Source organism: Temnothorax americanus, unplaced genomic scaffold, assembly GCF_048541705.1.
Source record: "Temnothorax americanus isolate GAGA-0224 unplaced genomic scaffold, ASM4854170v1 Scaffold39, whole genome shotgun sequence".
Classification (NCBI taxonomy): Eukaryota; Metazoa; Arthropoda; class Insecta; order Hymenoptera; family Formicidae; genus Temnothorax; species Temnothorax americanus.
Window position 1 is genome coordinate 720,238 of NW_027509536.1, and position 23,858 is coordinate 744,095.

The 23,858-nt window shown below is 36.9% G+C and overlaps 2 protein-coding genes across 3 annotated transcripts in view; one reads left to right on the forward strand and one right to left on the reverse strand.

Moving 5' to 3' along the window:
• Positions 1-23,858, reverse strand: part of LOC143902209 (uncharacterized) — a 451,988-nt gene that overhangs the window by 68,090 nt on the left and 360,040 nt on the right. Inside the window, exon 1 of the transcript XR_013258297.1 lies at positions 191-881. The gene's annotated coding sequence lies outside the window, so the exon portion shown is untranslated. Of the gene's footprint in view, positions 1-190 lie in introns of the transcript that reaches the window.
• LOC143902182 (uncharacterized) lies at positions 4,487-6,700 on the forward strand. 2 transcript variants are annotated; one of them, XM_077414872.1, is made up of 2 exons: positions 4,487-5,335; positions 5,405-6,700. In XM_077414872.1, the coding sequence occupies exons 1-2, from the start codon at positions 5,308-5,310 to the stop codon at positions 6,379-6,381; spliced, it is 1,005 nt and encodes a 334-aa protein (XP_077270998.1). In that variant the 5' UTR covers positions 4,487-5,307; the 3' UTR covers positions 6,382-6,700. The 2 variants fall into 2 exon arrangements, with proteins under 2 accessions (XP_077270998.1, XP_077270997.1); XM_077414871.1 differs by having other exon boundaries at positions 4,487-5,248.

The following is a 23,858-nucleotide window of genomic DNA, read 5'->3' on the forward strand; positions in this document are numbered from 1 at the left end:
CCGAATAATTCCCAAACCCTTTTTCCGCTCTAGTGCACAATTATGCAGTTTAACTCCCTCTTGCGCGATATATCACTTTTTGCTATTTTCAACGCGGCCTTCAAATAGGGATCACGGCAGTAAACGAGTGAACGATCGCGGCATTCGCGCGGGCGAATGCAGCGGGCCAAAAATAAAGCTCGCTACCCACCTATTTATCTCTTCCGGACGGCACCATTGAAATGCGCACGTGCGACTCCTGGGTGTTTCCAACAATAACGGTGCGCGATGCATCCCGCAGAGGTATCGTCGCGCTGCTGAATGCACCGGCAATCGATTATCCCCGGGCAGGCGACGACGTCACGAAGAGCGTCGGGGGCTCGTGAGCCTTCTACGCGAAATACGACAGCGCTATCAGAAACGAGCCGCGTGCTCGCGCTCCTCTGTTATTCATTCCGTCGTTAGGTCGTGCCGTCGCACGGATTCGCCCGCCGCGCGGCAAATCGTACGGCTTATCCGGATTTCGCGTGCATCGAGTTCCGGCGAATACATATAGCGGAGGTAACCGGTACCCCGGCACTAATGGTGACGCGCATCAAGGACGCGCGTCCCGTCGTCTCGGTACCGTCGACTACTCTCCCTTTTCTCTCCCTACCCTACGCTCGTGAATTCGCCCCATAAGCCGGGAACGTTGCCAAAATTCCTCGATAAAGTTACAAGGCCGCGCATGATATTAACCGAGATTAACGATACATTACTTTTGTATACGACGTCGTTTCGCAAGATTTCCGTAATTAATGACAGAATACGCTTAATAAATTTCAGGAGACTTGATTTGATCCCCTCTCTCGCAGCTTTTGAATCGTCAATATTGCGCGGAAATCTAATCCCGAATTGGATTTCTCTGAACTACCTTAGTAACAAATTTTCTGATATTAATCCTCAAGAGAGAAAGGGAGATGGAGTAATTCATGAGAGATTGCCAAAAAATATATGTTCTTTACCCCTCCTTTACTTTAATAAATAATTTTCTTGTATATTGGAACCCTTCCCCGGTTTCCCGTTTTGTAAGTTGAACTTCTCGGATATATTGCTCAACGCTTGCGAGCATCACGCGTATTTGGAAAAGGGAACCCTCTCTTCGTTCAGGATACCCACACATTCTGGTAAGACCATTCCAGAGTTCGTTTCCGCGAATGTCTCGTTCGCCGCGATGTTGCGGATTAAAATGGTGAAACGGTTCGGTTGACGGAGATTGGTTTCGGGCGGTAGACGGTGGCAAATTCCCTATGCAAGAGATGGTTTACCACAAGATCGAGTGAAGCTACCTCATTGCGCGGGAGCGCTCATCGAACCGAATCGATTCTCATCGTATTGTCCGTACGTATTACACCGACGTTCGTAATGATATCGAAGTAACTCATTTACGTCGCGCTACTCAGTAGCCAGTCACACATTGGATAATCCAAGCTGTCGATAACGCGCGGATTACCCCGCAGAATAATGTTTTATTTTGCGTTCGGGTTTTTAAATTAAAATATGTTGCCAGGGAAGCTCGATCGCAAATGAGCAACGCGAGCAATCCCAAAGTGTAAAACGGAGCAAAATCGTCGGAATAAATTCCTATTAATCTAACTTATTTTTGTAACGTTTACTAATTATGTGTAGTTGAAGTTTGGAGCGTTCTTGGAGCGCAAATTAAAATGCTTTTTGTTCCAAAAAAATACAAGCACGAGGACAATATTTAAGATCACTGAAAGTAAAAAAAAAGTTTATTGAGATTCGAGGTCCGGTTGTGCCTCGTTCAGCCGGAAATAGCAGCGCGTACTTGTATAATAAGATTAAAAATTCTTAGTGGTCCTTCCTGTGGTTCAACAAACTGTTTCCTTTTTTGCTTTCAGAGATCTTAAATTCTGTCCCTTCACTTGTACCTATTGGCACAAAACGCAGAAAGGACCACTAAGAATTTTTCACATATACAAGTACGCGTTGCTACTTCCAGCTGAACGAGGCACTTATTCCGGACCTTGAATCTAAATAAACTATTTTTCTTTATTTTCAGGGATCTTAAATATTGTCCTCGTACTTGTATTTTTTGCCACAAAACGCATTTTAATTTTCGCTCCAAAAACGCTCCAAATTTTAATCACTAATTGCACGATTAATTACACGTTATTTATTACAAATTATATACATACTTTAGAATATTAAAAGAATATTAGAAACTAACCCGAATATCTTTAATCCTAACATTTCACACATACAATTTAATTGTGTTACAAAAATGTAAAAATATAAAATCAGATACAATACAAAATTAAAATACTATTCAAAATACATTACTAATTGCTATAAATGATGAAGGATAAATTGTGAGCTATGAAAGGTATTAAATGTATTGTCATTAGACAATATTGTAAAGCAATTAGGCAGAAAACAACGCTAGCAAGATGGCATAAAAAAACATCTGTAGTGCCCTAACGTTTAATCGCGGTTTTGTCGTCTCTTATTTCCTAATATTGAAATCCCTGGGGAAAACCACATCTTACCGCATCGCGCGATTGCCCGGCGACCACGACAAAATAAACTGTACTTAGCACGTAATCCTGTGGGAGTACCGATGGAGACTCTCCTTTCACCTATCGCGCGAGATTAATTTACAGCGGCAAACGGCCGGAGAATCCTGTCCGCAATGAAAATCATAAACTTCGTTAATTTGTTAGCCCTCTAAGTGGCTTCGGATATGTTCAGTTGTATATGTAGAATATCTTAGGATCTAAAGAACAATGTTATTGTTCCGTTAAATCCATACAAGTCACGTAAGAACCGTTCAATACGCGTTCAAGATTTAGAGATAGAAGGGAATATAAAAGATACAGAGGGGTTTTGATTGAATGGCATTGGCAATCATCCTAAAACGTACGTATATTTATCGACAAAAATATCACGCAATATAAATTTGCAAGTTTGTATGCGCGAAAAAAATATATATATATATATATATATATAACGGGAATTATTATCTATAATATAATCGTAATCGACCACGTGCACATGCGTATGTAAATATTATGATTTAAAACAGCAAATGGATGAAGCCATCGAAGCTATAGTCTAATAGTCTTCATTGTGATTCCACTGTTGCAGCATTTATAAATAATTCGAAGCAACAATATTATCAATTTTTCACTTTTTATTGTATAACTGAATTCAATTTCGGCCTTGCATATAAATACATAAATTAATAAGAGAAACAAGTTATAAATCTCTTAAACTCTTTATGCAATTATTATTATACTTTTAACTTTTCCATCTCTATTTCTCTTAGCGTAACGTCTGAATTATTTGAAGATAGACGCTAAATTTATTTATTAAACATATACTCAAACTTACTTTGCAAAGTAATATATTATTATTTCCTAAGGGTACATGTTTCAAAAATGTCTCTGGTTTCTTCGCTGCGTGCACACGACGCTCGCTCGCGTGCAATCTTTTTAAGTAAAAGCCATGACTGAAACGGCACAACTTAATTCTGAATAAAATTGCTGGGTTCACGCCAATTGCTTGTAACGACGACTGACGTCGCAGCGTCACGGAATAACTTCCCGAGAGATTTACCTGTGTTGCTCCTCACGCGGGTAAGCCAATCCAGAAGGAGGTATATTAAGGAGGCTTATGTATAGCAAATAATTAACAAATTAATTCCATATAAAAATTTTTGTGTTTTGATAATTTGGCTTAGATAGCTTAATTACCTTATTCCAGAAAGGTCTATGCATTCGTTTGATTTTAAAATAAAGTAGTTAAAGCAAAAATAATATTAAAAAAGATAATATTATTATTAAAATATAATTATTAAGAGAATATAGTAGAACTGAATGAGTGTGGCATAAGCAAAATTCAATTTTGTCGCATTTAATATAAAACTCCACCTTATTTTTTTACATTCTTGGTAAGTGCGGTCTCTTGCGGCTAAGATATCGTCTCTTATATCTCTCAGGTGTAACTATATGGCATTAAAAATAAATACCGACTTTTTGTAAGAGGGTTAATAAGAAGAATTCAGTAGTCGCAGCTCTGCTAGCAATTGAGATTACTTCCAGTAAATCCTTAATCTGAAACGTAGTGTAAAATCGAGCGACATTTGAAAAGATTGTAATAAAATTCTAACGGAAATATTTTAAGTATCAATAAGCAAATCTTTTACGTATTATACAAATTATATTACCTGGATAATATTCATAATTTGCTTGGAATATTCGTCAAAGAAGAAACAGAGAATAATTGTCCTATATGTAATCTTTTATGAACGAGGGTGACGAAAGCATCAGACCTGTGTTAGAAAAGTTTGCCGCTTTATATATTTAGAATAAAAAAGCAAATCTCTATGTTATTAAAAAATTCTGATTCTTAGTTTATCGTAAAATGTGATAGATTTCGTTAAATATATCCTCTGTTTCCTCAAAGTGCCTTTAATAGCTGTTGCTTTAGTATGGGGGGTTCAAGATGGACTTCCGGTTGGGTAAGGAAGGAAGACGGGTGCTCCGTAAAGGAAAGAAGGAATAAGGGAAAGGACGGGCGGAGTAGGAGTCAAGGAACGAAGAGAGAATAAAGGGAACCCCGAAGGAAGGAAAGAGGAAGGCGTACAACTGAAGAAAGGCCGGAGGGCAAGAAAAATCGGAAGTAAATCAAGAAAATACGGCGAGGAAGAAAAGAGGTTAGGACGGAGCAAGACAAGGGAAGGAGAGAAGAAGAGAGAAGAGGGAGGAACGCAATTGAGGTAGGCGACCGGAGAAGGGAAGAGGAAGCGGGGAGCACGGGCATGCGCGAGCCACGGAAGCGGAGACACGTGCGTGGAACAGAGGCTGTTCGGTGCTGAGGCGGCGCGGGGTGCCGGCCCCTCCAAAAGAGTGGGTTGGCACTACTGCGGATCGCCGAGGCGGCGCGGAGTGCCGGCCCCTCCTAAAGAGCGGGTTGGCACTACTGCGGGGCGACAAGGCGTGACAGGAAAGCAAGTGACATCGGCACGAGAGTGAGCGAAGTGGCGCAGGTCGCTGCGGTGGAAACGCGGTGAGTGAGAGGGCCGATCGAGATAGGGTGGCACGACTGAAAGTCGACAGAGCGGCGGTGCATGCCTGGCAAGAGAAAGAATACGAGAAAGTGGACTGTAAGCACAACGCAGAGCAGGTGAAGAGCATATCGCGGAAAGAATAAGAGAGTAGGTTCGAAATGCGAAGGAGAAAGGAATCGAATAGAATGGAGGAAAATCGTAAGTAAGAAAAAATAGAAGAAGCGGGGGAGAGGGGGTAAGAATAGAAGTAAGAAGAGATGAATCATGGGGCAAGAAGGCGGATAGGTTAGGGCTTACAAAGAGAGGAAAGAAGGAGGACAGCGCAATAAGTAACATAATTCATTATGTACACAGTGGCAGACAAAGAAGAGGTACAGACAGCGGCGCGAAAGAGGGAAGAGACAGGATGGATCAAGGAAATTACGAGGGAGCTAAGGGAAATCGGGCATGAAATTAAAGAGGAAATAATACGAACGGGAATGGAAGTCAAAGAGGAACTGAGAAAGCTAAAAACCCAACTGGAAGTGGAGGAGAAGAGGATGGTGGAAGAAAAGGAAGAACGAGGGGAAGAAGGGTGGAGAGAGGAGTGGGGAAGGGATTGGAGCGAGGGTTCGACAGACTCAGGGGGAAGGATCACGGAAGGGACGGATAATGGTCGTGAAGGCAAGAAGAATCGGGAAGCTAAACAAGATAGCCAAGGAAGGAAGAGGGCGACAGAGAAAAAAGGAGACGGAGGAAGAGAGAAGAGCGAGAAGGAATGGAGAAGACCGCCGGAAAGCGACAGAAGGAAGGAACAGGAAGAGGAGAGGAACAGGACGAGGCGAATGATAGAGGAGAGAGAAGAGGAGATAAGAAGAAGAAGAGAGAAAAGAGAGAGGGAGGAGGAAGGAAAAAAAGAGAGAGAGAGAAAAGAAAAAATTGAGAAGAGGAAAAAGAATCTGATCTGGAGGAGAGTGGCAGGAGAAGGACCAAAAGAAAGAAGGGAGATGCTGGAAGCGATAATGGAAAAGGTAACAGGAAGAGAGATACCGATAAGAAAAGCATGGGAGGTGACTGGTGTGGATGGTAAGATTGTAATTTTCACGGAACTAGAAGAAGAAGAGGACAAGGAAGAGGTGATAGAAAGATGTGATGAGATATGGAGAAGGTGGGAGATTGGCGTCGACGAGGAACTAACACTTGAAGAGAGAGCATATAGACATAAGATGGTGGAGAGAGCAAGAGAGGAAAGAACGAGGGGCAACGCAGTGGTGTTAACAAATAGAAGAATGTGGATAAACGGAAGGGAGGTGAAGTGGGAGGAGGAAAGAGGCGGTTGGAGGAGAATATGACCGGACAATATTCATGACAAAGACAATTAGGGTTTGGGACGGTGGATTAGTTTTCTGATTCAAAAGATTTAAAAGGTTGATTGATTGAAAATTTATGATTTTGAGTTTGATTTTGATTTTGATTTTGATTTTGATTTTGGTTTTTTGATTTTGGTTTGTATGGCATTGTATTGTATAGAATCAGAGGAGGATGGTAGAGTTTGTGCAGGGTTGGGTACGTCCCTTTAAAAACGCCGGATGTAATGGTTTGGGAACGTTCCACAAAAACGCCCTTTAAGGCCCCTTTGGGGCAAATAAAGTATCCTTAACTAACTAGTATGGGGTTCAAAATTTAATTTTAAAATATTACAGAATAAACCTCTACCGCCAGCACACGCGATACCAATACACCTGATGTACTATGAAAAATACGAAATTAATTACGTTCATACTGCTTCACGTGTCCGTTAAATGCATCGCGAATTGCATGGCCATTGGATTTGCGGCCGGGTATAAAATATCGCGGGAACGTTAGAGGGCCTGGAATTAATCGCGAAGCGCGTTCGAAAATTGCGCGAGCCACTCGGAAATGGAAATTAATCGATTTAATTATACCGGGCATCGGGTTAATTCCGCGGATATTAATGTCGATTCGCGTCCGACATTACGCGCTCAATTTAACATCCGGTTGCAACCTCCCGTGGAGGAAGGATCAAGGCATGACAAAACGACCCTTCTAATTTCAATTATAATTTTCGGTCGTCGCACAAGACGATGGAAAAGAGGTCATTCTTTTTGATAATTTATTTTCCTTTAATCCTATTTCTGATGAGTCGTTCATATATATATATCTCTTTAAAAACTTCTTGCAGAGATACTTCTTTATAATTCTTAGAAAAATTAAACGACAAGACAAATTGAAATATTATTAATAACAAATAGATAAAATTTATGACCAAAATATAAAAAAATATCTAGAGAGAATGTATACCTATTGCAATTGAAATACAGGAGACCGGAGTTTATAAACTTATGAGAATAACGAATAAAAACTGTTTAGAAACTGCATATTTGCCATTTTAGCATTAGAACTTACATACTTATTTTAGATTACCGTTTTCTTCGTCTGTCTGTCTGTCAGTCAAAAGCTTTGCACGTCCCCATATATTATGCGTGAATTGCACGACAAAAGCTTTTGTATTTAAGTATATAACATTTTATCATCTTTCTTAATATATATCTTATTTTTTTCTAATCAATACCGAAGAAAAAAGTGCAGAATAAAAAAACTGGTAAATATTGCTAAAAACTGAAACCTATGTCAAAAGTATTATTTGTCACTGTCACAAAGGAGATTTCTTCACTAAGTCTAAAGTGAGGACTTTGTCAATTTGTAATTAAGAAAAATCTTAAATTAAAGCCTGGCGATGTCAGGCGTTCTCCTCGCGTCGGAAGATTAACGCCGGCGTGAGAGTCCGTAATCTCGACGCATCGCAGCGAGATTTATCGTTCGTGGGCCGTGCGGCGAAGGTGACGATAAATTACAAAAACATCACACATAAATCGCACCTCCGGCTAGCGTTTATATAGCGTAACGAATAAAGAGCGCAACTATTCGCAGTAACGACAATGCATTAACGTCGCAGGACACTATTGTTCCCGACTGCGAAAACGCAACGTGAAATTAAGCCGAATACAATTATACACCGTAATAAATGGCCGTAATAGCCCAATTGTGTCACATTCTCAGGAATGCGCAAGAGTGTTGTGGATTGCGCGGTAAGCCAAGAATTGCTGCAGGCCGTTGTAACTCATGGGGCGACAACTCCTAATTACGCCATCATAATACATCATCGTGACAAATTAGTAACCCGGTGAGACTTATCTGATGACGAGCTGGCATGCGTTAGGAGTTCTATTTTGCCATTTATTTACAACGCATTACCGATTCTCTCACACCATTTCTTTGATGGTTTTAATACGATGAATAAGAGTACAATTGCTTGATAGAGTAACATACAAATTTAGGCACTAGTTCTTAATTCTATAAGGTTCTTGCATTATTTTTCTAAATACAAGAGGCTTAAACAATTAAGAAATATTTAAATTTTTTGATTATATTCAAGGTTGTCTTTCTTTACATAGAACGTGTGAAAAACACTCGTGGGTACAATCACGCGCGGACTAATAAAAGCACGACACTATGGCACTCCATTTGATAAAGCCCATGATAAGAATAGGCCTTAAGTAAAGTCCTTTGATCCGATTACTTGAATGACACTCCCGGAACAAATAACGCGCGACGCGACAAGTCGGTTGCGGTTTGTTTATTCAAATTAATCGATGATGGATAAGTTAACTTTCCCGTTTTATCACACCCTTGGGGTACTTCCATCTCGTCAAAGTCATACCTATGAGAGGATGCAATCAAATTCTTTTATTATTTGTCACAATCGCGTTGAAGGATATTACGACGATACACGAAGCAGCATCTTACCTGCTCGAATGTCAGTACGTGAACATGGTATAGCGCAACGATTTGTGACATCGCGCAACGGCGCGCTGTACGCAAAAACATCGTGTGTCAACCAATCTATTGTTAATATAAGTGAAACGTAACGTGTCATCTCTGACTCGATAGACAATTCGAAAGTATATATCTATAATTAAAATTATAAATTTTGCAAATTATATTTATTATACCTATTATTAAAATAAACATATCAAATTTACTTTCTTTTGATCAAGAAAGTATTTAAATAAAGCCCGTAAGTATTTATAATCAGAATTTCGCTAAGTGCTAATGTTAGAGATTGCAAAGCCTGTAAATTCAACTTTTCTATTTTTATTCGCCGCATGTTAGCCAATCTTTTGTTTCGCGAGTACGTGCTTCAACGACAACGTTGCTATTTACGGCGCTGCTACAATCTACGCACACGTAGTTACGAACTTTAGCTGTAACAGAGGATCGCGGAAACATCAAGGAAGTCGTCCGGCGAGTTTTGTCTAAGTTAACAAACCCGGGGAGCCTGGTATCGGTTGAAGTTTGTTAATCGATCGTCGGAAATTCTTCTCTCTAAATTTCTTGGAGTGGGAATACTGCCACTCCAGTGAGATTTCACTCTTTTGGAGTAAGATTTTACTCTTTTTGGAGTGAGCTAAATTTCTTGGAGTGGGAATACTGCTACTCCAGTGAGATTTCACTCTTTTGGAGTAAGATTTTACTCTTTTTGGAGTGAGATCTCACTGGAGTGAGAATCTTACTCCAAAAGAGTAAAATCTCACTGAAGTGGCAGTATTCCCACTCCAAGAAATTTAGAGAGTTAGAGATACCTTACGTGGTTAGTTGTCAGCGGTAATTTGGAATATGTGACAAATTTTCGATACATTTAGAATCAACTAAAATTTCAAAGCTGCCGCCTTCCTTGTATGTGAATCTGTTATACCGAAGAAAAATGTCCCGTTACAAAACAGATATGTATATACATAAAGGGATAAAAAGACTACTATACACATCTTTAATATAATAGTAATAAAGAATAAAATTTTGTTTATAATTGAGAATAATTATTATAATTTTGTTTATAATTGAGAATAATAATTATAATTGGGAATAATTAAAATGTGTAAATTTTTAATCATCAATAATTGGCAACAAAATTACTTTTCTCCAGCAGAATTGTTATTCGTAACAGTGTTGTGAAAACAAAATTTTACTCCTAAATTTGATTTATGAAATCACGCTTTGAATGAGAAACATTGGCGCGTATTATCTTTTTAGCATTATAGGGTGCGTTCCACGTAACGCTCGCAACGCTCGTGGAATCATTTCATCCTTGTTGCTTGTCAAATGTTAAACAAGGACGAAATGATGCTCGCGAGCGTTGTGAGCGTTAAGTGGAACGCACCTTTAATTTAATTATCAACGTTATTTTGTTTTGATGTTTTGAAATTGACGCAACGTAGAGACTGAAATCAGTAATCGAGATTTTAAAAGCGTGGGGATTCTGGATTGTAATCTGATTATATGAAAACTGCGAAAATAGTAGCAGTATTCCGCTACTGTATTCTCTTCAACGATTTAATCGTGCTTCAAACTTGTCTGCAGTTCAATAAAACCGTTTGAAAAATACTCTGAATTAAACAGTAACTTAGTGTTGACTTAACAACATCGAGGATTGGCCTATATCATAACGTTACACGAATATTTCATAAAGTATACTAGCGTGCCCTCAATCCAATAAGTACATAAGTACGTACAAAGTACAGGCAGACAGGTATTCCATCAATGGTTAACTTTTTATTTAATTTCTATCGCGCGGAAATCTTCGCCGTCTCCTTACGTTGGCCGGAATAAAGCGCGGAAGATAGGAAGAATTCGCCGATATTACAAGAACGAGCGATAAATTCACGTCGGCGGGGAGAAGAAGCGGGAAGAACTTTTTGGTACGCTTCCTCCATTCGCAGATGAGAACAGCATAATGTGGCGTATTTTGATGGGCATCGTGAGTTTGACGCGCCATGTAAAATTTTGCCGGTGAGGAAGCGGATCACCGTGAAAGCGGCTTTATCGCGATGTGCGCGGCGCGGCGTCTGACGTTAGGGAAAAGGCCTCGCTAAAATTTCATGCATGTCACGACGAAGTGGAAGCAATTTGACACGCGTCCCGCTACCTCGGTGTATATCAAATTCAAAAAAGCAACGCTCGGGTTCCACTGAAATACGATAACGCGCAGCTTTTTTTTCCATATATACAAGCTCGAGTTTCTTTATGCATCAGTGTGAGTGAATAATGTTACGCGGCTCTTCAAATGATACTTGTATAATAACAATAGTTGTACATTAAAGTTTTTATTTGCGCGACATATGAGCCGTAGCCACTGATACTATTGGGATGATAGGGATTTCATCCGAAAGGGTGAAATAGTAATTAAAATATTTGTGAGAAATAAATATATAATGTAAATTTTGCAACAAAACATATAGCGTAAAAACACATAATATTCATTATAATTGTATTGTGTATTGTTATATATGTACGATATATATATATATATATATATATATATATATATATATATATAGAAAAGAAAAAATATATAAAAAATAAAATGTTTACACACAGATATAATTAAATTTTGCAAAGCCAAAAATATCGATAGAATTTACACACTGATTATTTATTTAACGACAATACACTTAACAGTTTGAAAATTTATATTATTTTTAAACATAAACAAGCCAGATTCTAATAATCCAATTAATTTTTTTAATTTAAATGCAATGTAGTTTAACAAACACGCTTTAGACTTGTTAGGAATACCTTTAAAAAAATTGTTCTATAGAAATAGAATTATCATCAGAAACGTTTATAGCGATCGCAAATTACTGGAAAATAACGGTTGTTACAAAAGAAAATATCGCTTGATTTGCACATACAGATTACTCACCATTTAATTTTTAATTACAGAGTTCAACACATTTTATGCTTACAATTAATTATTACAATTATTTAATTTTACTTAAATTTACCATATATATTATTGATTGTAACATCTATTAAAATAACTTTGCTTTCGAGTATCAAAAATAGATATAAAGACGGTAGACGGCAGTTATAAAACACAAGTTTGTTTATATTCTTACTGTAATTAAAAAAAAAAAAAGGAATTATGTAAAATATAATTCCAAAAATATATAATGGCCGCATTATTCATTTTGCAATCGTTATTTCACTGGAAAATATATGAAATTAGTATCGAAGGTATATATACTTTAACTCTCATTATGCAAATTCGTCAGAGTCAGGAATAAGTGTCGCTTTCGTACATAAGCAGGCATGACACGTTTCATTTAATATCGCGATGTAATATGTAAATCGTTGTTCCCGTTATCTTAATGTCACAGCTTATATGAAATATTTTCGAGTTCAAGCGTGACTCAGGCAACTGCATTAATGTTTGCTGCAGCCGATAAGGCTCTTCTGTTCCAACATCACCATGGATATACGAAGCAGTGGAACCTATTTGGAAGGATAAGGATGATAACGAAAACGAGGATTACCATCAGGTTAATTCCAAATATGTATTCGCTTATAATAACAAAGTCGTCATAAAGACGTTTAACCCGTAAAGATTGCAATAAAGATCGCATGCTAATGATTTTTTTTTATATCCAAAATATGTCACATTGTTTTAGCCTTATTTCTGCTAGATGAAACGTCGCCGTAGTATTGTGCTTTGTTCATCAAAAATCTCTCGTCATAATGCTTATTAGAAGACATAGATTCGACATTCTAGTAATTATGTTCTTTGTTGTACATATTTACAATTACTACAACGATAATTAAAATTGAGGTAACATAATAAGTCTAGCCATTGCATTTATAGAAAATGTAATTGTTTAAAGTTTGCAATTTGCAAAATAAAACTTCTATAAAGTTATAAAAAATATGCATATTAAGCTGATGTTCTTGCATTTTTTATGTATAATATATCTGTCTGATCACAGTCGTTTGTGGCTCTAAACGCGATGTCGTAAAGTTCCTGAAAGCTTACTTGAAAGAATTCTATTATATATATTGAGACTCAAATGCCTTACGAGAGGTAAATATAGGGTGTTTTTCAGTTAGCGACTCAAGTCAACACAAGCATCATTCTGTCTTTTTTCAATATCTAGTGAACAACAAAGATAGAGTGACGTTTGTGACGACTTGTATCGTTAACTGGAAAGCACCTATAATATAATAGCAAATCCATAAATCGTCCTCGCCTCGCGGTTGCGCCTAAAAACAACGGAGAGATCGAGCGAGAGATCGAGTGAGAGATCGAGCGAGAGGCGTTGTAGGATGGATAATCAAAGATTGATGCTGGTGCCTGCCGCGGTTCGTCCAATATCAGTCGGATGAGGTGATTGATCGAGACATCAAAACCTTTTATGGCTACGCCGTCTAAAAATCCGCTAGGATATTACCGAGAACAGAGGCTCCGCCGCGAATACTTTCGTCCGCCACTACCTCGTTCGTCTATCGTGTTCAACTTTAAATCGAATTTCGTACTTTGCGCAGAGTCACGCTCTATAAAAACCGCGAAAAGAGACGATTAGCATATGATGAGATTCGGAGAACCGCAATTAAACTTCCACGCGCTTCCGGAAGCTAAAAAAATGATCGTCGGAACGGGAAGAGTGAGTACAAACGAATAATGAATAAACTATTCTTCTTTAATCTTAACTTGTTCTAAACCTCATAGAGATAATGAAAAACAGATAAAATATTCTGTTTATTATGGATATTAATGCATAATATATAAAAGATTGTCGCGTAGTTTTCTCTCATACTTTTCACCAAATTATTTATAATTTTGATCTTGTTTATTTTGTAATCATTAATTTGCCAAGATGCGTCGAATTAACAAAATGTTGTATTTTTTTAACAGAACAGTATAAAGCCGAAACAAATAAAAAATATAAATAAAACTGATTGACAGTGCGACAACAAGTCATATGCGAATGAAATAGCAATACATTAATGGTTGTTTACCAACACATCTATCTTCCACTTTGCATCGTATCAGGTTCGGTAAATCTTATCTCAAATTTAATTAAATACACCAGATCGCGTATCGGGGGTTGGATTACGTTTACGTTCTGTGCTACGATCGCAAATTAAGTGAATTTTCGCTCCCGTGTTACGATAATACTTCAACGACCGGCACAATTAAATACATAACGATACAATTGCATAATCCGTTTTTCATTTCGCGAAATATTACGCGTTTCTGATATCGGACCAACGGGTCGCCCTCGCCTGCCGCCGACCAGTAATTAAGCAATTAACAATGTTGATTGTGTAACTCGATATTTATTTTTTAAACTGTAGTGTGCAAAATTCAATTTCGCAAATATGAATTGACATAGATTGTATTAAAAACGCTTATTAAGAAACGGTGGAAAAAATGTTATAAATAAGGCCTACACAGATTATGAGACAGACGAAAGATATTCCGATCAGAAGAGAAAAAAAAACGGAAATATAGATATGAGATAAAATGTTGACAATATTAGAATATAATTTTTATTATTTTCAATAAAATTATAAAAGTTTTAAACATATATGTTGGCTCCCCGTGTCAATTAAAAAGAGACACGTGAAATTATAAATATTAGACAAGTAATAAAGGCATGTAATTTGTAAGTTAAACGCGTGCGTTTAATTAAATTTTACATATATTAAATCACACAATGGGTTTCTATCACACATTTCTATTTTCACCATTGTAATATAAGCATACACAGAGTATGGTATGCGGATTTCATGCGACATGCTGACGATTTTAGTGTGGCTACGCTGTCAATATTGATTTATTTTAGGAGAACTTGCGCCCGCGGATATGTTGGACATATTGGCTTTTCGACTTTTTGATACGTACCTATTATGCATGTATTATTTTTATTGAATATAATACAATACATATATATATACAATTGTGTATAACTTTTATATTTAAAGTTAATTATTCGCACTAAAAGCGTTTAACTAATTAAATTATATGCTATTGTATTTATCAGAAATCAAATGTTTTATCCAAAACTTTGTATATAGAGAAACTGCGCACTATAGCCTGATTGCTTTTTATTTAATCTGGGTCACTTAAATATTTGAGTTGCTGTCGAATGAATCTGTTTGAAATATAGTTTGCAATACTGTATTACATCAAATTCAAACGTTATATATCTGTTATGTGCAGCGTAATAGTACAGTGTTATTTAAGTTGTAAATTTGCAAAAATATTTTTCAAATGGTTTCGTATACGTATAATTTTTTTCATTAAAATTTGCACCTTACCAAATACCATATTTTATAATGTCTTATATGTAACTACGCAAAGTTACAAACGTGTAAATATCGTAAAATTTTGTGAGCGTCCAATTTTGATATTTATTAAAATATAAACATTTTTATTTATTACGTATATATCTTGCTATCATATTTCATCTTTATATATTTCGACTTTAAGCACCGCGCCGAGGCGTAACATAATTTTGCACGTGCATTTTGTTTATGCATCAACAAATGCATTTTGTGTGCCGTTTTGCACGGCGTACTGCCGGTACTGCTGTATTTCGGAGTTTAGTGCCTGTTTACCTTAAAAGCCATAACGCGGCTTGACGCGTAATTTTCCGCAATGCGCGATCACGTAACTCAGTTTGCCAGACGGGATGCGAGATTCGCCGCGGGTTCGGATTCTAGGATTCGGGTGCGCAGATTTTGTTCCCTTCGAGGGCTTGGCACGTGTCGAGAAAGCCGCTCTCATCGGCCTGAAAGCGGGGTCCTTACCCGCTGTGAATTTAATCAAGACGCCTCGAATAGGCCGGATAGCGAAAGTTTAATCAGGCACCTAGCCGGCCGCCATTCGATGGGCGCGCTTCGCCTGCCGTCGGCGTTACTTTCACAAATTACTTAACTCCTCCTCTACTTGGGACTGATTATCCGCTCGTCATTACGTAGCTTTAACCGGATCGCCAGCAATCGCGGAGATTTAATCAAAAGGGAAAACCACCAGTGGACCCCCACACAATATATCATGACTAAGCGTAAGAGAATAGAGATCTCCATTTGCTTTAGATAGTGCTTACATTTGTTCACATTAAACGCCGAGTTGCATTATGACACAATAGCGAGAATCTTATAACTGCGTGCGATAACATTTAGTGCACATCGTCGCAGACATAACTCACCCGCTCCAATTTACGACTTGACTACGTTTTGATAACGAGCAAACATTCTGTTAATTGTTGCAGAATTGTTAATATTTTTTTTTTCATTACGTGTTTAATTTAGCTCTATATTTATATCTTTATTGTGTAGATTTAAGCTTGAATATTATCTTATTTTAAATAAGATAATTATATATACTATGATAATAAATTAATCTCTAATCACATTTCATCTTCTTAAAAAATAAAACTCACCCGCTCCAATTTACGACTTGACTACGTTTTGATAACGAGCAAACATTCTGTTAATTGTTGCAGAATTGTTAATATTTTTTTTTTCATTACGTGTTTAATTTAGCTCTATATTTATATCTTTATTGTGTAGATTTAAGCTTGAATATTATCTTATTTTAAATAAGATAATTATATATACTATGATAATAAATTAATCTCTAATCACATTTCATCTTCTTAAAAAATAAAGACATATATAAATTACCCATATAATAGATAAGAAGTTGTAGAGTAAGAAGAGAGAAAAAAATATCAGTAGAATAAGGAAGATTATCTAAAGGAAAATGTAAGAATAATAGACTGAAGAAAATGTGAGAGAAAGAGCAATCTGAGAATCAGTGGAATGGGTAACAAGCACTGAAATTTACAAACTACAAATTGGATGAAAATACATGTGAGTTTATCAAAGGAAATAATATTCGTAAAGAAGAGCTAAAGAGAGTAGCAATTGAATGAGTGTTCGTTCGTAAAGAACAAATAGATAATCCTGAGAGGTATAAAGTGTAATATAATATTCTATTATTTAAATCAAATATTTAAAATCTATATGGTCAATTTTCTCAATGTTGTATTGTTAACGTTTTTATAAGCAAGACCATTCCTTTACCGTAAAAATATTTGTGATTAAAATTTTTGTAAAATTAAAAATGAGAGTAAATCGAGCGTAGTGATCACACCAGTTATGAAAATACTGTTTGAATATTTCTACTATCTTTTGTTAAGCATGCACTATATAAACGCATCAGAATTAAGCGGATTCATGTATAGGCAACCATAGTAGCACCAGCATATCACAGAGCGATGCTGCGAATGCAATTCCATATTATCTTACCTAATATACGTGTTCATGGATTTTGCAAAGCCGCGCTCATCCTTGGATCCATTATGATAATGTAAATTACGTGTAATTAACTACACGAACAAAGGGAATACCCTTTTCAATTAATGCGGCTTCTTCTGCTGGACAAAGGAACGCATAATTTTTCGAAGGCGCGACGTTGAGAGGAACGAACCGGTGCATGACAATTATAGTTTTATCGGAGCTCACTTAAGTCACGTCGGGGAATAATGCACCATATAGAATATATAATAATATTGCTGTTGCAATCTATTACGATAATTACAATATTAACTTGTGAGACAGCCAGAAATCGTATGCTTGCATGCACATGAGAAAATTCTGTCGCGTACAATAAAAGGGAAAATACAATTTGCATAAGGCACAAGTTAAATATGCGCGTCGTTACATTTAATTGCGGCGACTACTTCCCATAATTTTTACGAGATCCCTACTTGCTTCTTCGCGACGCGATACCACCTCACACGACGAAGGAAATGCAACGACGTAACGTGATAAAGAATTCCCAACGGTGGCAGAAACAGCTTTAATTAAAGGCGAATGAGATGTAAGCGCGAGATGTATAGGTCCGTTCGTTCAAATGTTTTGTCGTCTTCCATTTTCTCAGCGAAATTCGCACATTATTTGCTTTAATGACTACGTCTTATCTTCAACATTGAGAATTAAATGCAAAGTGAATTGGACCGCGATTTCCGCACTTCGATTTATGATGTATCGCTGTTATCTTCCGCCTTTTTATTACCGAGTCAGTTGCAATGGACGTGGAAGTTGCGTTCATTAAGTGACAAAATTTTTTTTAAAATATATATCATGAAAATTGATTAATTTCGCACTATATATGCTTCCCGATAAAACTTAGATTATTAATTCATTTATTTTGGCATATAAAGCTTTAAAAATATACTGGAAAATAAAAATAAATCGCGTGTAACCCCCCTTATCTAATTAAGATTTAATAAATAATCTATTAAAGTCTAATGTAAGTTATTTACAATAATTTTACTATTCCCAATATACAGCTCACTCATTTCTTTTTTCTCTCTTTTCATGACGCTCAACAAGAAAACGTATAATAAATTTGCAAAATGTTTTATTATTGATTTCGAATTGCACCATAGTATTATGTATATTGTACGATATTTTACATTATACTCTTTGAGCTATTATAATATACGTATGCGAAGATGTTATCGTTCACACTGTTCACGAAATCATCGCTACTAAAGCTCGACAATTTACTAACTCCGATATGAATCCATCTATGCGGGCGGTTAATCACAAATTCCTTTTGCATTATATTAATACATGCTAGAGATAGACGAATTCTCGACATGGGGTTTTCGAATTGACCGCTTGCGGGTATTACGTGGCACACGCGGGGTCTCTCAAGGAATCGCTCGAGCGAGGCCGCTTTCATGTAGCGTCGCGGCGTCGTATAGAATTACAAAGGCTTTGATCCCTTACTTCGACAAAGTGCTGCGGGGTGAGGAGCGCTACCATTGCCTTAAGTGCCAAAGTCAGAGATATGCACGGTTATCTCATTGAGAAAAACTGGTCGCTCTAAATGAACGACGTTGGGCGGCCCGAATTATATGCTAATGTCACGTATCGTCATATAATGTCGATCAATTTTAAAACAAACTTACATTATACATAAATAATAACAGAAAGTATTCTAATAAATCGCAATCTAGTATATTAAAAAAATATAATAAAGAGATTAAAACAATTTTTTATTATTCTTATTTTAAATTTAAAATATCATTATTGGGTATCAGTAACTTATATATATCTCATTCTAAGGATAATTTCATCAAATTATTTAATGAGAATCACATGCTACATTGTCGATAAAATAATTTTGTCAATTCTGTGAAATTAAATTTACATATTTAAAAAATATATACGGCTCGTTATTCCTGATTGCTAACTCATAAAATATTTTAATTTTAATTTGTGACATTTTTAACTCTACTTCGACAATGGTACCAAACGGTGATTATGCAAATTTGTATTAATCGATATAATTTATATGTATAATACCCACATGCAATATTTGTGTCTCATAATATGTAATATAATTATTAATATTACTTTTGCATACTGCATGAATATTTAAGCTCGACGGATGCCCGTGTTAATGTAACGAGTGACTTAGCCGTTTATTACGAGTAACGCGATTAAAAGTGTAATTGATCACACGCTCATTGACCGAATAAATTTCCGTTGATAATCTCACGAGACAACGTTGCGCGAAATAAATCACGGTGTGACAGTTCGCACCACCCGCAATACAATTTTTCGCCGTGCTGCGCGAAGCGATAAGGACGATAAATGCGCTGATATATTAGAAACATGCGTATTACCGCGTTGGAACGCGTGAAAGAGAAACTACGCGTGATGCATCAAGTCATATAAAATTCTAATCTCGATCATTAATAATCACCGGTGGAGCATTGCGAGCACCGGCTGTCGCGACGTGTTTACGAAGCTATTTATCTTTCTCGCGCAGCACTAATCATGGCTGGAGTAATTGGTGGCTGGATTTTGCCATTAATGAGAAACTGGTTATTGACGCAAGTATACTGGTCATTCCGATAGTTTCGCGCTATTTCGCACAAAATAGTAATTTATTGACAAATTCACAGATTCCTTTAAGATACATCTTTATACGGATAATTAAACACGACAGCATTTATATATTAATAACTTACAAAACCAGCAATGCGCTTTTTAATAAAAATATTATTTAAGACTGAAGGCTTGTAAGAAAAGGGCAATATAATAAATAACCAAATAAGTACTATATATTTCTATTAATGATGCTTTTCATAATTAAATACCTTTTTTTTCCTTTTTTTTTTCACTTTTTTACATTTTCTTTTTGTACAAAAGATCTTTTTGCACAAAAATATCAAAATCATTAGATAATCGACATACATATATCGACCAATACGCGCATGTATATGTACGAAGAGAGAGAATCATCGAAGGAAGAAAGAATAAACGTTTTCGAGTTTTAAGTCATTGTCCGTAATCGAAATAATCGACAAGTCACTATAATTAGTATAACGACAATTATTCATTAAATGATTTTATTAAAATAGCAATACGGACATCATACAATTACGACGGCTAGTATTTATTCAGTCACAACAAATATTTATATGTAAAGCTTGTTACGCACGTACGCAATTAGTTATTTTCGAGCATGTAGAATGTATATATACTACTTTGTTGTAATCGATAAGTAACTGTGAAACTGAACAACGATTAATCGTATGAAATGGGTAAAACGTGGTCAATTGTATTTCTATTGTTAATCAATATAACGTTGCATGAATGCAACGTTCAGCACGTTTGGAAGCATTAATGACTTGTTGCACGTACAACAAGTCATTAATTCTGTGATTCTGTACAAAATATAATACAGAAGTAATAAATAAGATACTTTTCGGATACTTTCATCAATGCAAAGCATTAACAGATGCAAGTTAAACAATCAAAATTAGAAATAAAACAATTAGAAATAAAAAAATTAAAAATAAAACAATAAGAAATTGCCGTAACACTCGTATTCTTATAGAAACGGTTAATCAAGGGCTATCGAGGGACCAGTGTTTCAGAGAGGCTAGTTGCACGGCCAAGATCATTGAAGTTTGTTTGCGTATTGTCTAAGCACCATGTAAGACATTGTTCGGTAACAAGGAACTTGATTCCGCTCGATCAACAGGTCTTAAGATCGCGACATGTGCCGCTCTACACACAGAGCAAAGGTGTTGCGCTTGAGCAAGCAAGCGTGACAAGTGTAAGTGTATTGGAATCTCGAACTTTGATTTACGTAGCAGCACTACCGACCCATGAAGGATCGTTGACAGTATGTCTACGTGTTAATTCGCGGGAACAAGTGGCTAACCATTTTATCGCACGCATTTTGTCGTTAATAAAGTTACACATAAAATCTATATATCATCCTATTATTTATTTAGAGGGAATTTATCGTATTTGCACATTTGCGTTCTTTAATACAAAAAATAAGTTATTCGAACGTGTGAAATTATACGTGCGTTTAATATTTCCGAATAAAAAAATCTTCCTCGTTGAGATTATCGTGCTTTAATAAAAAGAAATATTTGCTTCAAATTGATGAAAAATCCATGAACGCAACGGGAAAAAGTGCGATAAATGTAGGACAGACTGTAGATATTAAAGATTTATACAAAGCAATTGGTTAATATATTAAAAAGAAAATTTATATCACAATAATGAATAATAAATTATTAAAAATAAAATATATTCTTTTTTATATGGGTTTTATCACTTGCTCGTTTTTACAAGCGCGCAATAAAAACCGATAAAAAGCCATAAATCAAAGAGATGGCTGATGTTCCGCTTAAATTGCGTATTTATCAACGAGTGGGAAGATCGTCAGTGTCGATACGAGTGTTATCTTAATTGTCGTTTATTTGCCGGCTTTGTTCCCGTAATGGGAAACAACACTCGATACGCCTTTTCACGCGCCGTGTGAGTAAGTTTGTGAGTAATTAAGTACCGGAATGAAGATTGATTAACTACGCGGGGATGCTCGTTAAGATCTCATCGCTTTTGTATCGCAAACTTGTCGAAAGCTCTTCTCACCGTCCCGTGTGTTTTTACGGTCATTTAGGATTTAAGGAAGATGTTAACATTTGATCGAGAGAAGCATAAAAATGACCAGCAAATTTAATTGCGAAAAAATTAACCACATGTACCAATAGTTACACTTTCTTTAGATGTAATAAAATAAAATCAGATCTGTGTTACTTTATAAAAAATATGAAGAAAATCTCTTTACATTTGTCTAAATATTTTTGTGTAATTTTCATTTTTATTAGAGCAATTACCAATTTATTTAAGCAAGTATCCTATTTGACAAATTCGCAGAAAAAAATAACAGTACCGTCAAATGTTGCGTATATATATATATCTTTATTTCTGCAGCAATAAGATAAAAGAAGAATTGTTCAGGGAAGTGATTGTGTACATCTTGTGTCAGTAGTTTGTAACACAGTACTCGCAATCGGAAAATTAATTCAGGCGCGCTCTCAACGGGCGGTACGTGACAAAACGTAAAAATTAAAAGCTTCATAATCGCCGGTTACGTCGCCGGGCATTCTGTACCCGAGATTAATCGCCGAACACTCGACACGGGGCTTCTAGAGGAGGCATGGCTCTAAACTGCCCCGGCTGCGACCGCGATATCTCGCGCGAAGGGCGGACAGAATTACGTTAGCCTTATCGTTATAGCCGTTAACCCACGTGCCCGTTTCCAAGTGATAGTACGCCGCCGTTGAAATTGCACCGGGAGAAAAATAGCCCGGGGAAATTCCGCGACGTTAACATGTCGTACAACGCCGGGCTACGGTCGCCCGTCGGGATAAGTATCCCGAGCGAATAAGAAATTTCCGTGGGAATTTTAATTGAGCTTCTGACGACTGAGGCGCAATAAGCGCGGGAGAGTGCTGAAAAGCGAGCTGCTTCCGGCTCGTGATCTCGTCCGGTGCTACCCCGCCGTCTGTGCTTTCGCTGAGTAAAAACTCCGTTTCTTGGTTGGAATTCGCGTAATCCACGTAAATACGTTTTTACGAGCTCGTCACCGACGTTTACTATTGCTTTTTATTCGCGAGCTTTCGCTCGCCTCGCCTTGTGCTTGCTTGATTTCGAAAAATCTAAAAGAACATTCTAAATTTTTATTTTCTATCGATCATTACTGTTACTATAAATTTGGTATAATTATTCAACCTATATATCCTTCGACTGTTAACTTTTCTCTTTCTTCGAAATAAATCTCTGTTAAAATAACTCGAGTCCTTCAATTATATCAAAATTAAAATTTTACGCACTTCTTAGTGAATTATAAGATTAGTTTTATCTCTGTTCTGCAACTATATAGTTTTGCAATTTGTTATATCTTTTCGCTAATGGTGTGCTATTGTAACGTAACATATATCGTATCATATTTACTTATTATATTCACTAACTTATTTTTTTTTATATATGTGGCAGTGTAAATCTCTAATTTACATATCTCGGCGCATCTGTGTGCATCGTGTTGCAAAGCAGGCGCTCCTCGATACAAGATATTTATACGTCGTTGTTCGTATTTGAGAAATAAATCCGCGAAAACCGGCAGGGCGTGATAGCACGCCGACGAAAGAGTCGTCGACTGACCACTTTCCTCCCCGTTGTCGGCAAACGCGTCAAGTGCAAATTGCAGTAGATTTAGACGATCTGGGTCAGACCCTCCGCCGTGCATAGGTCATCGGAATTGCGACCGAGCGCTCCGCGATTAAAACGAATCCGCGAATGTGAAAGACTCAGGTTTCTCTGAACGGGTTTCCCTGTACGACACACAGGAGGGTCTTCCTTCTCTCAGCCCTGGAAGCCTCTTATCGCCCCTGGAATCGTACCTGCGTCGGGATCGAGCTTCTTGATTTACGATCTGAGATACGAGACTGCGCGTATCTCGGCTTTTATAGCTCGGACCACATATACACGACTGATCTTTTCATATAATTTCATATATGCGCGAGACCGCTCGTGAAACTGTTTCAATTCGCGTAATTTTTACGAGGTGGTTTCGTGCGGT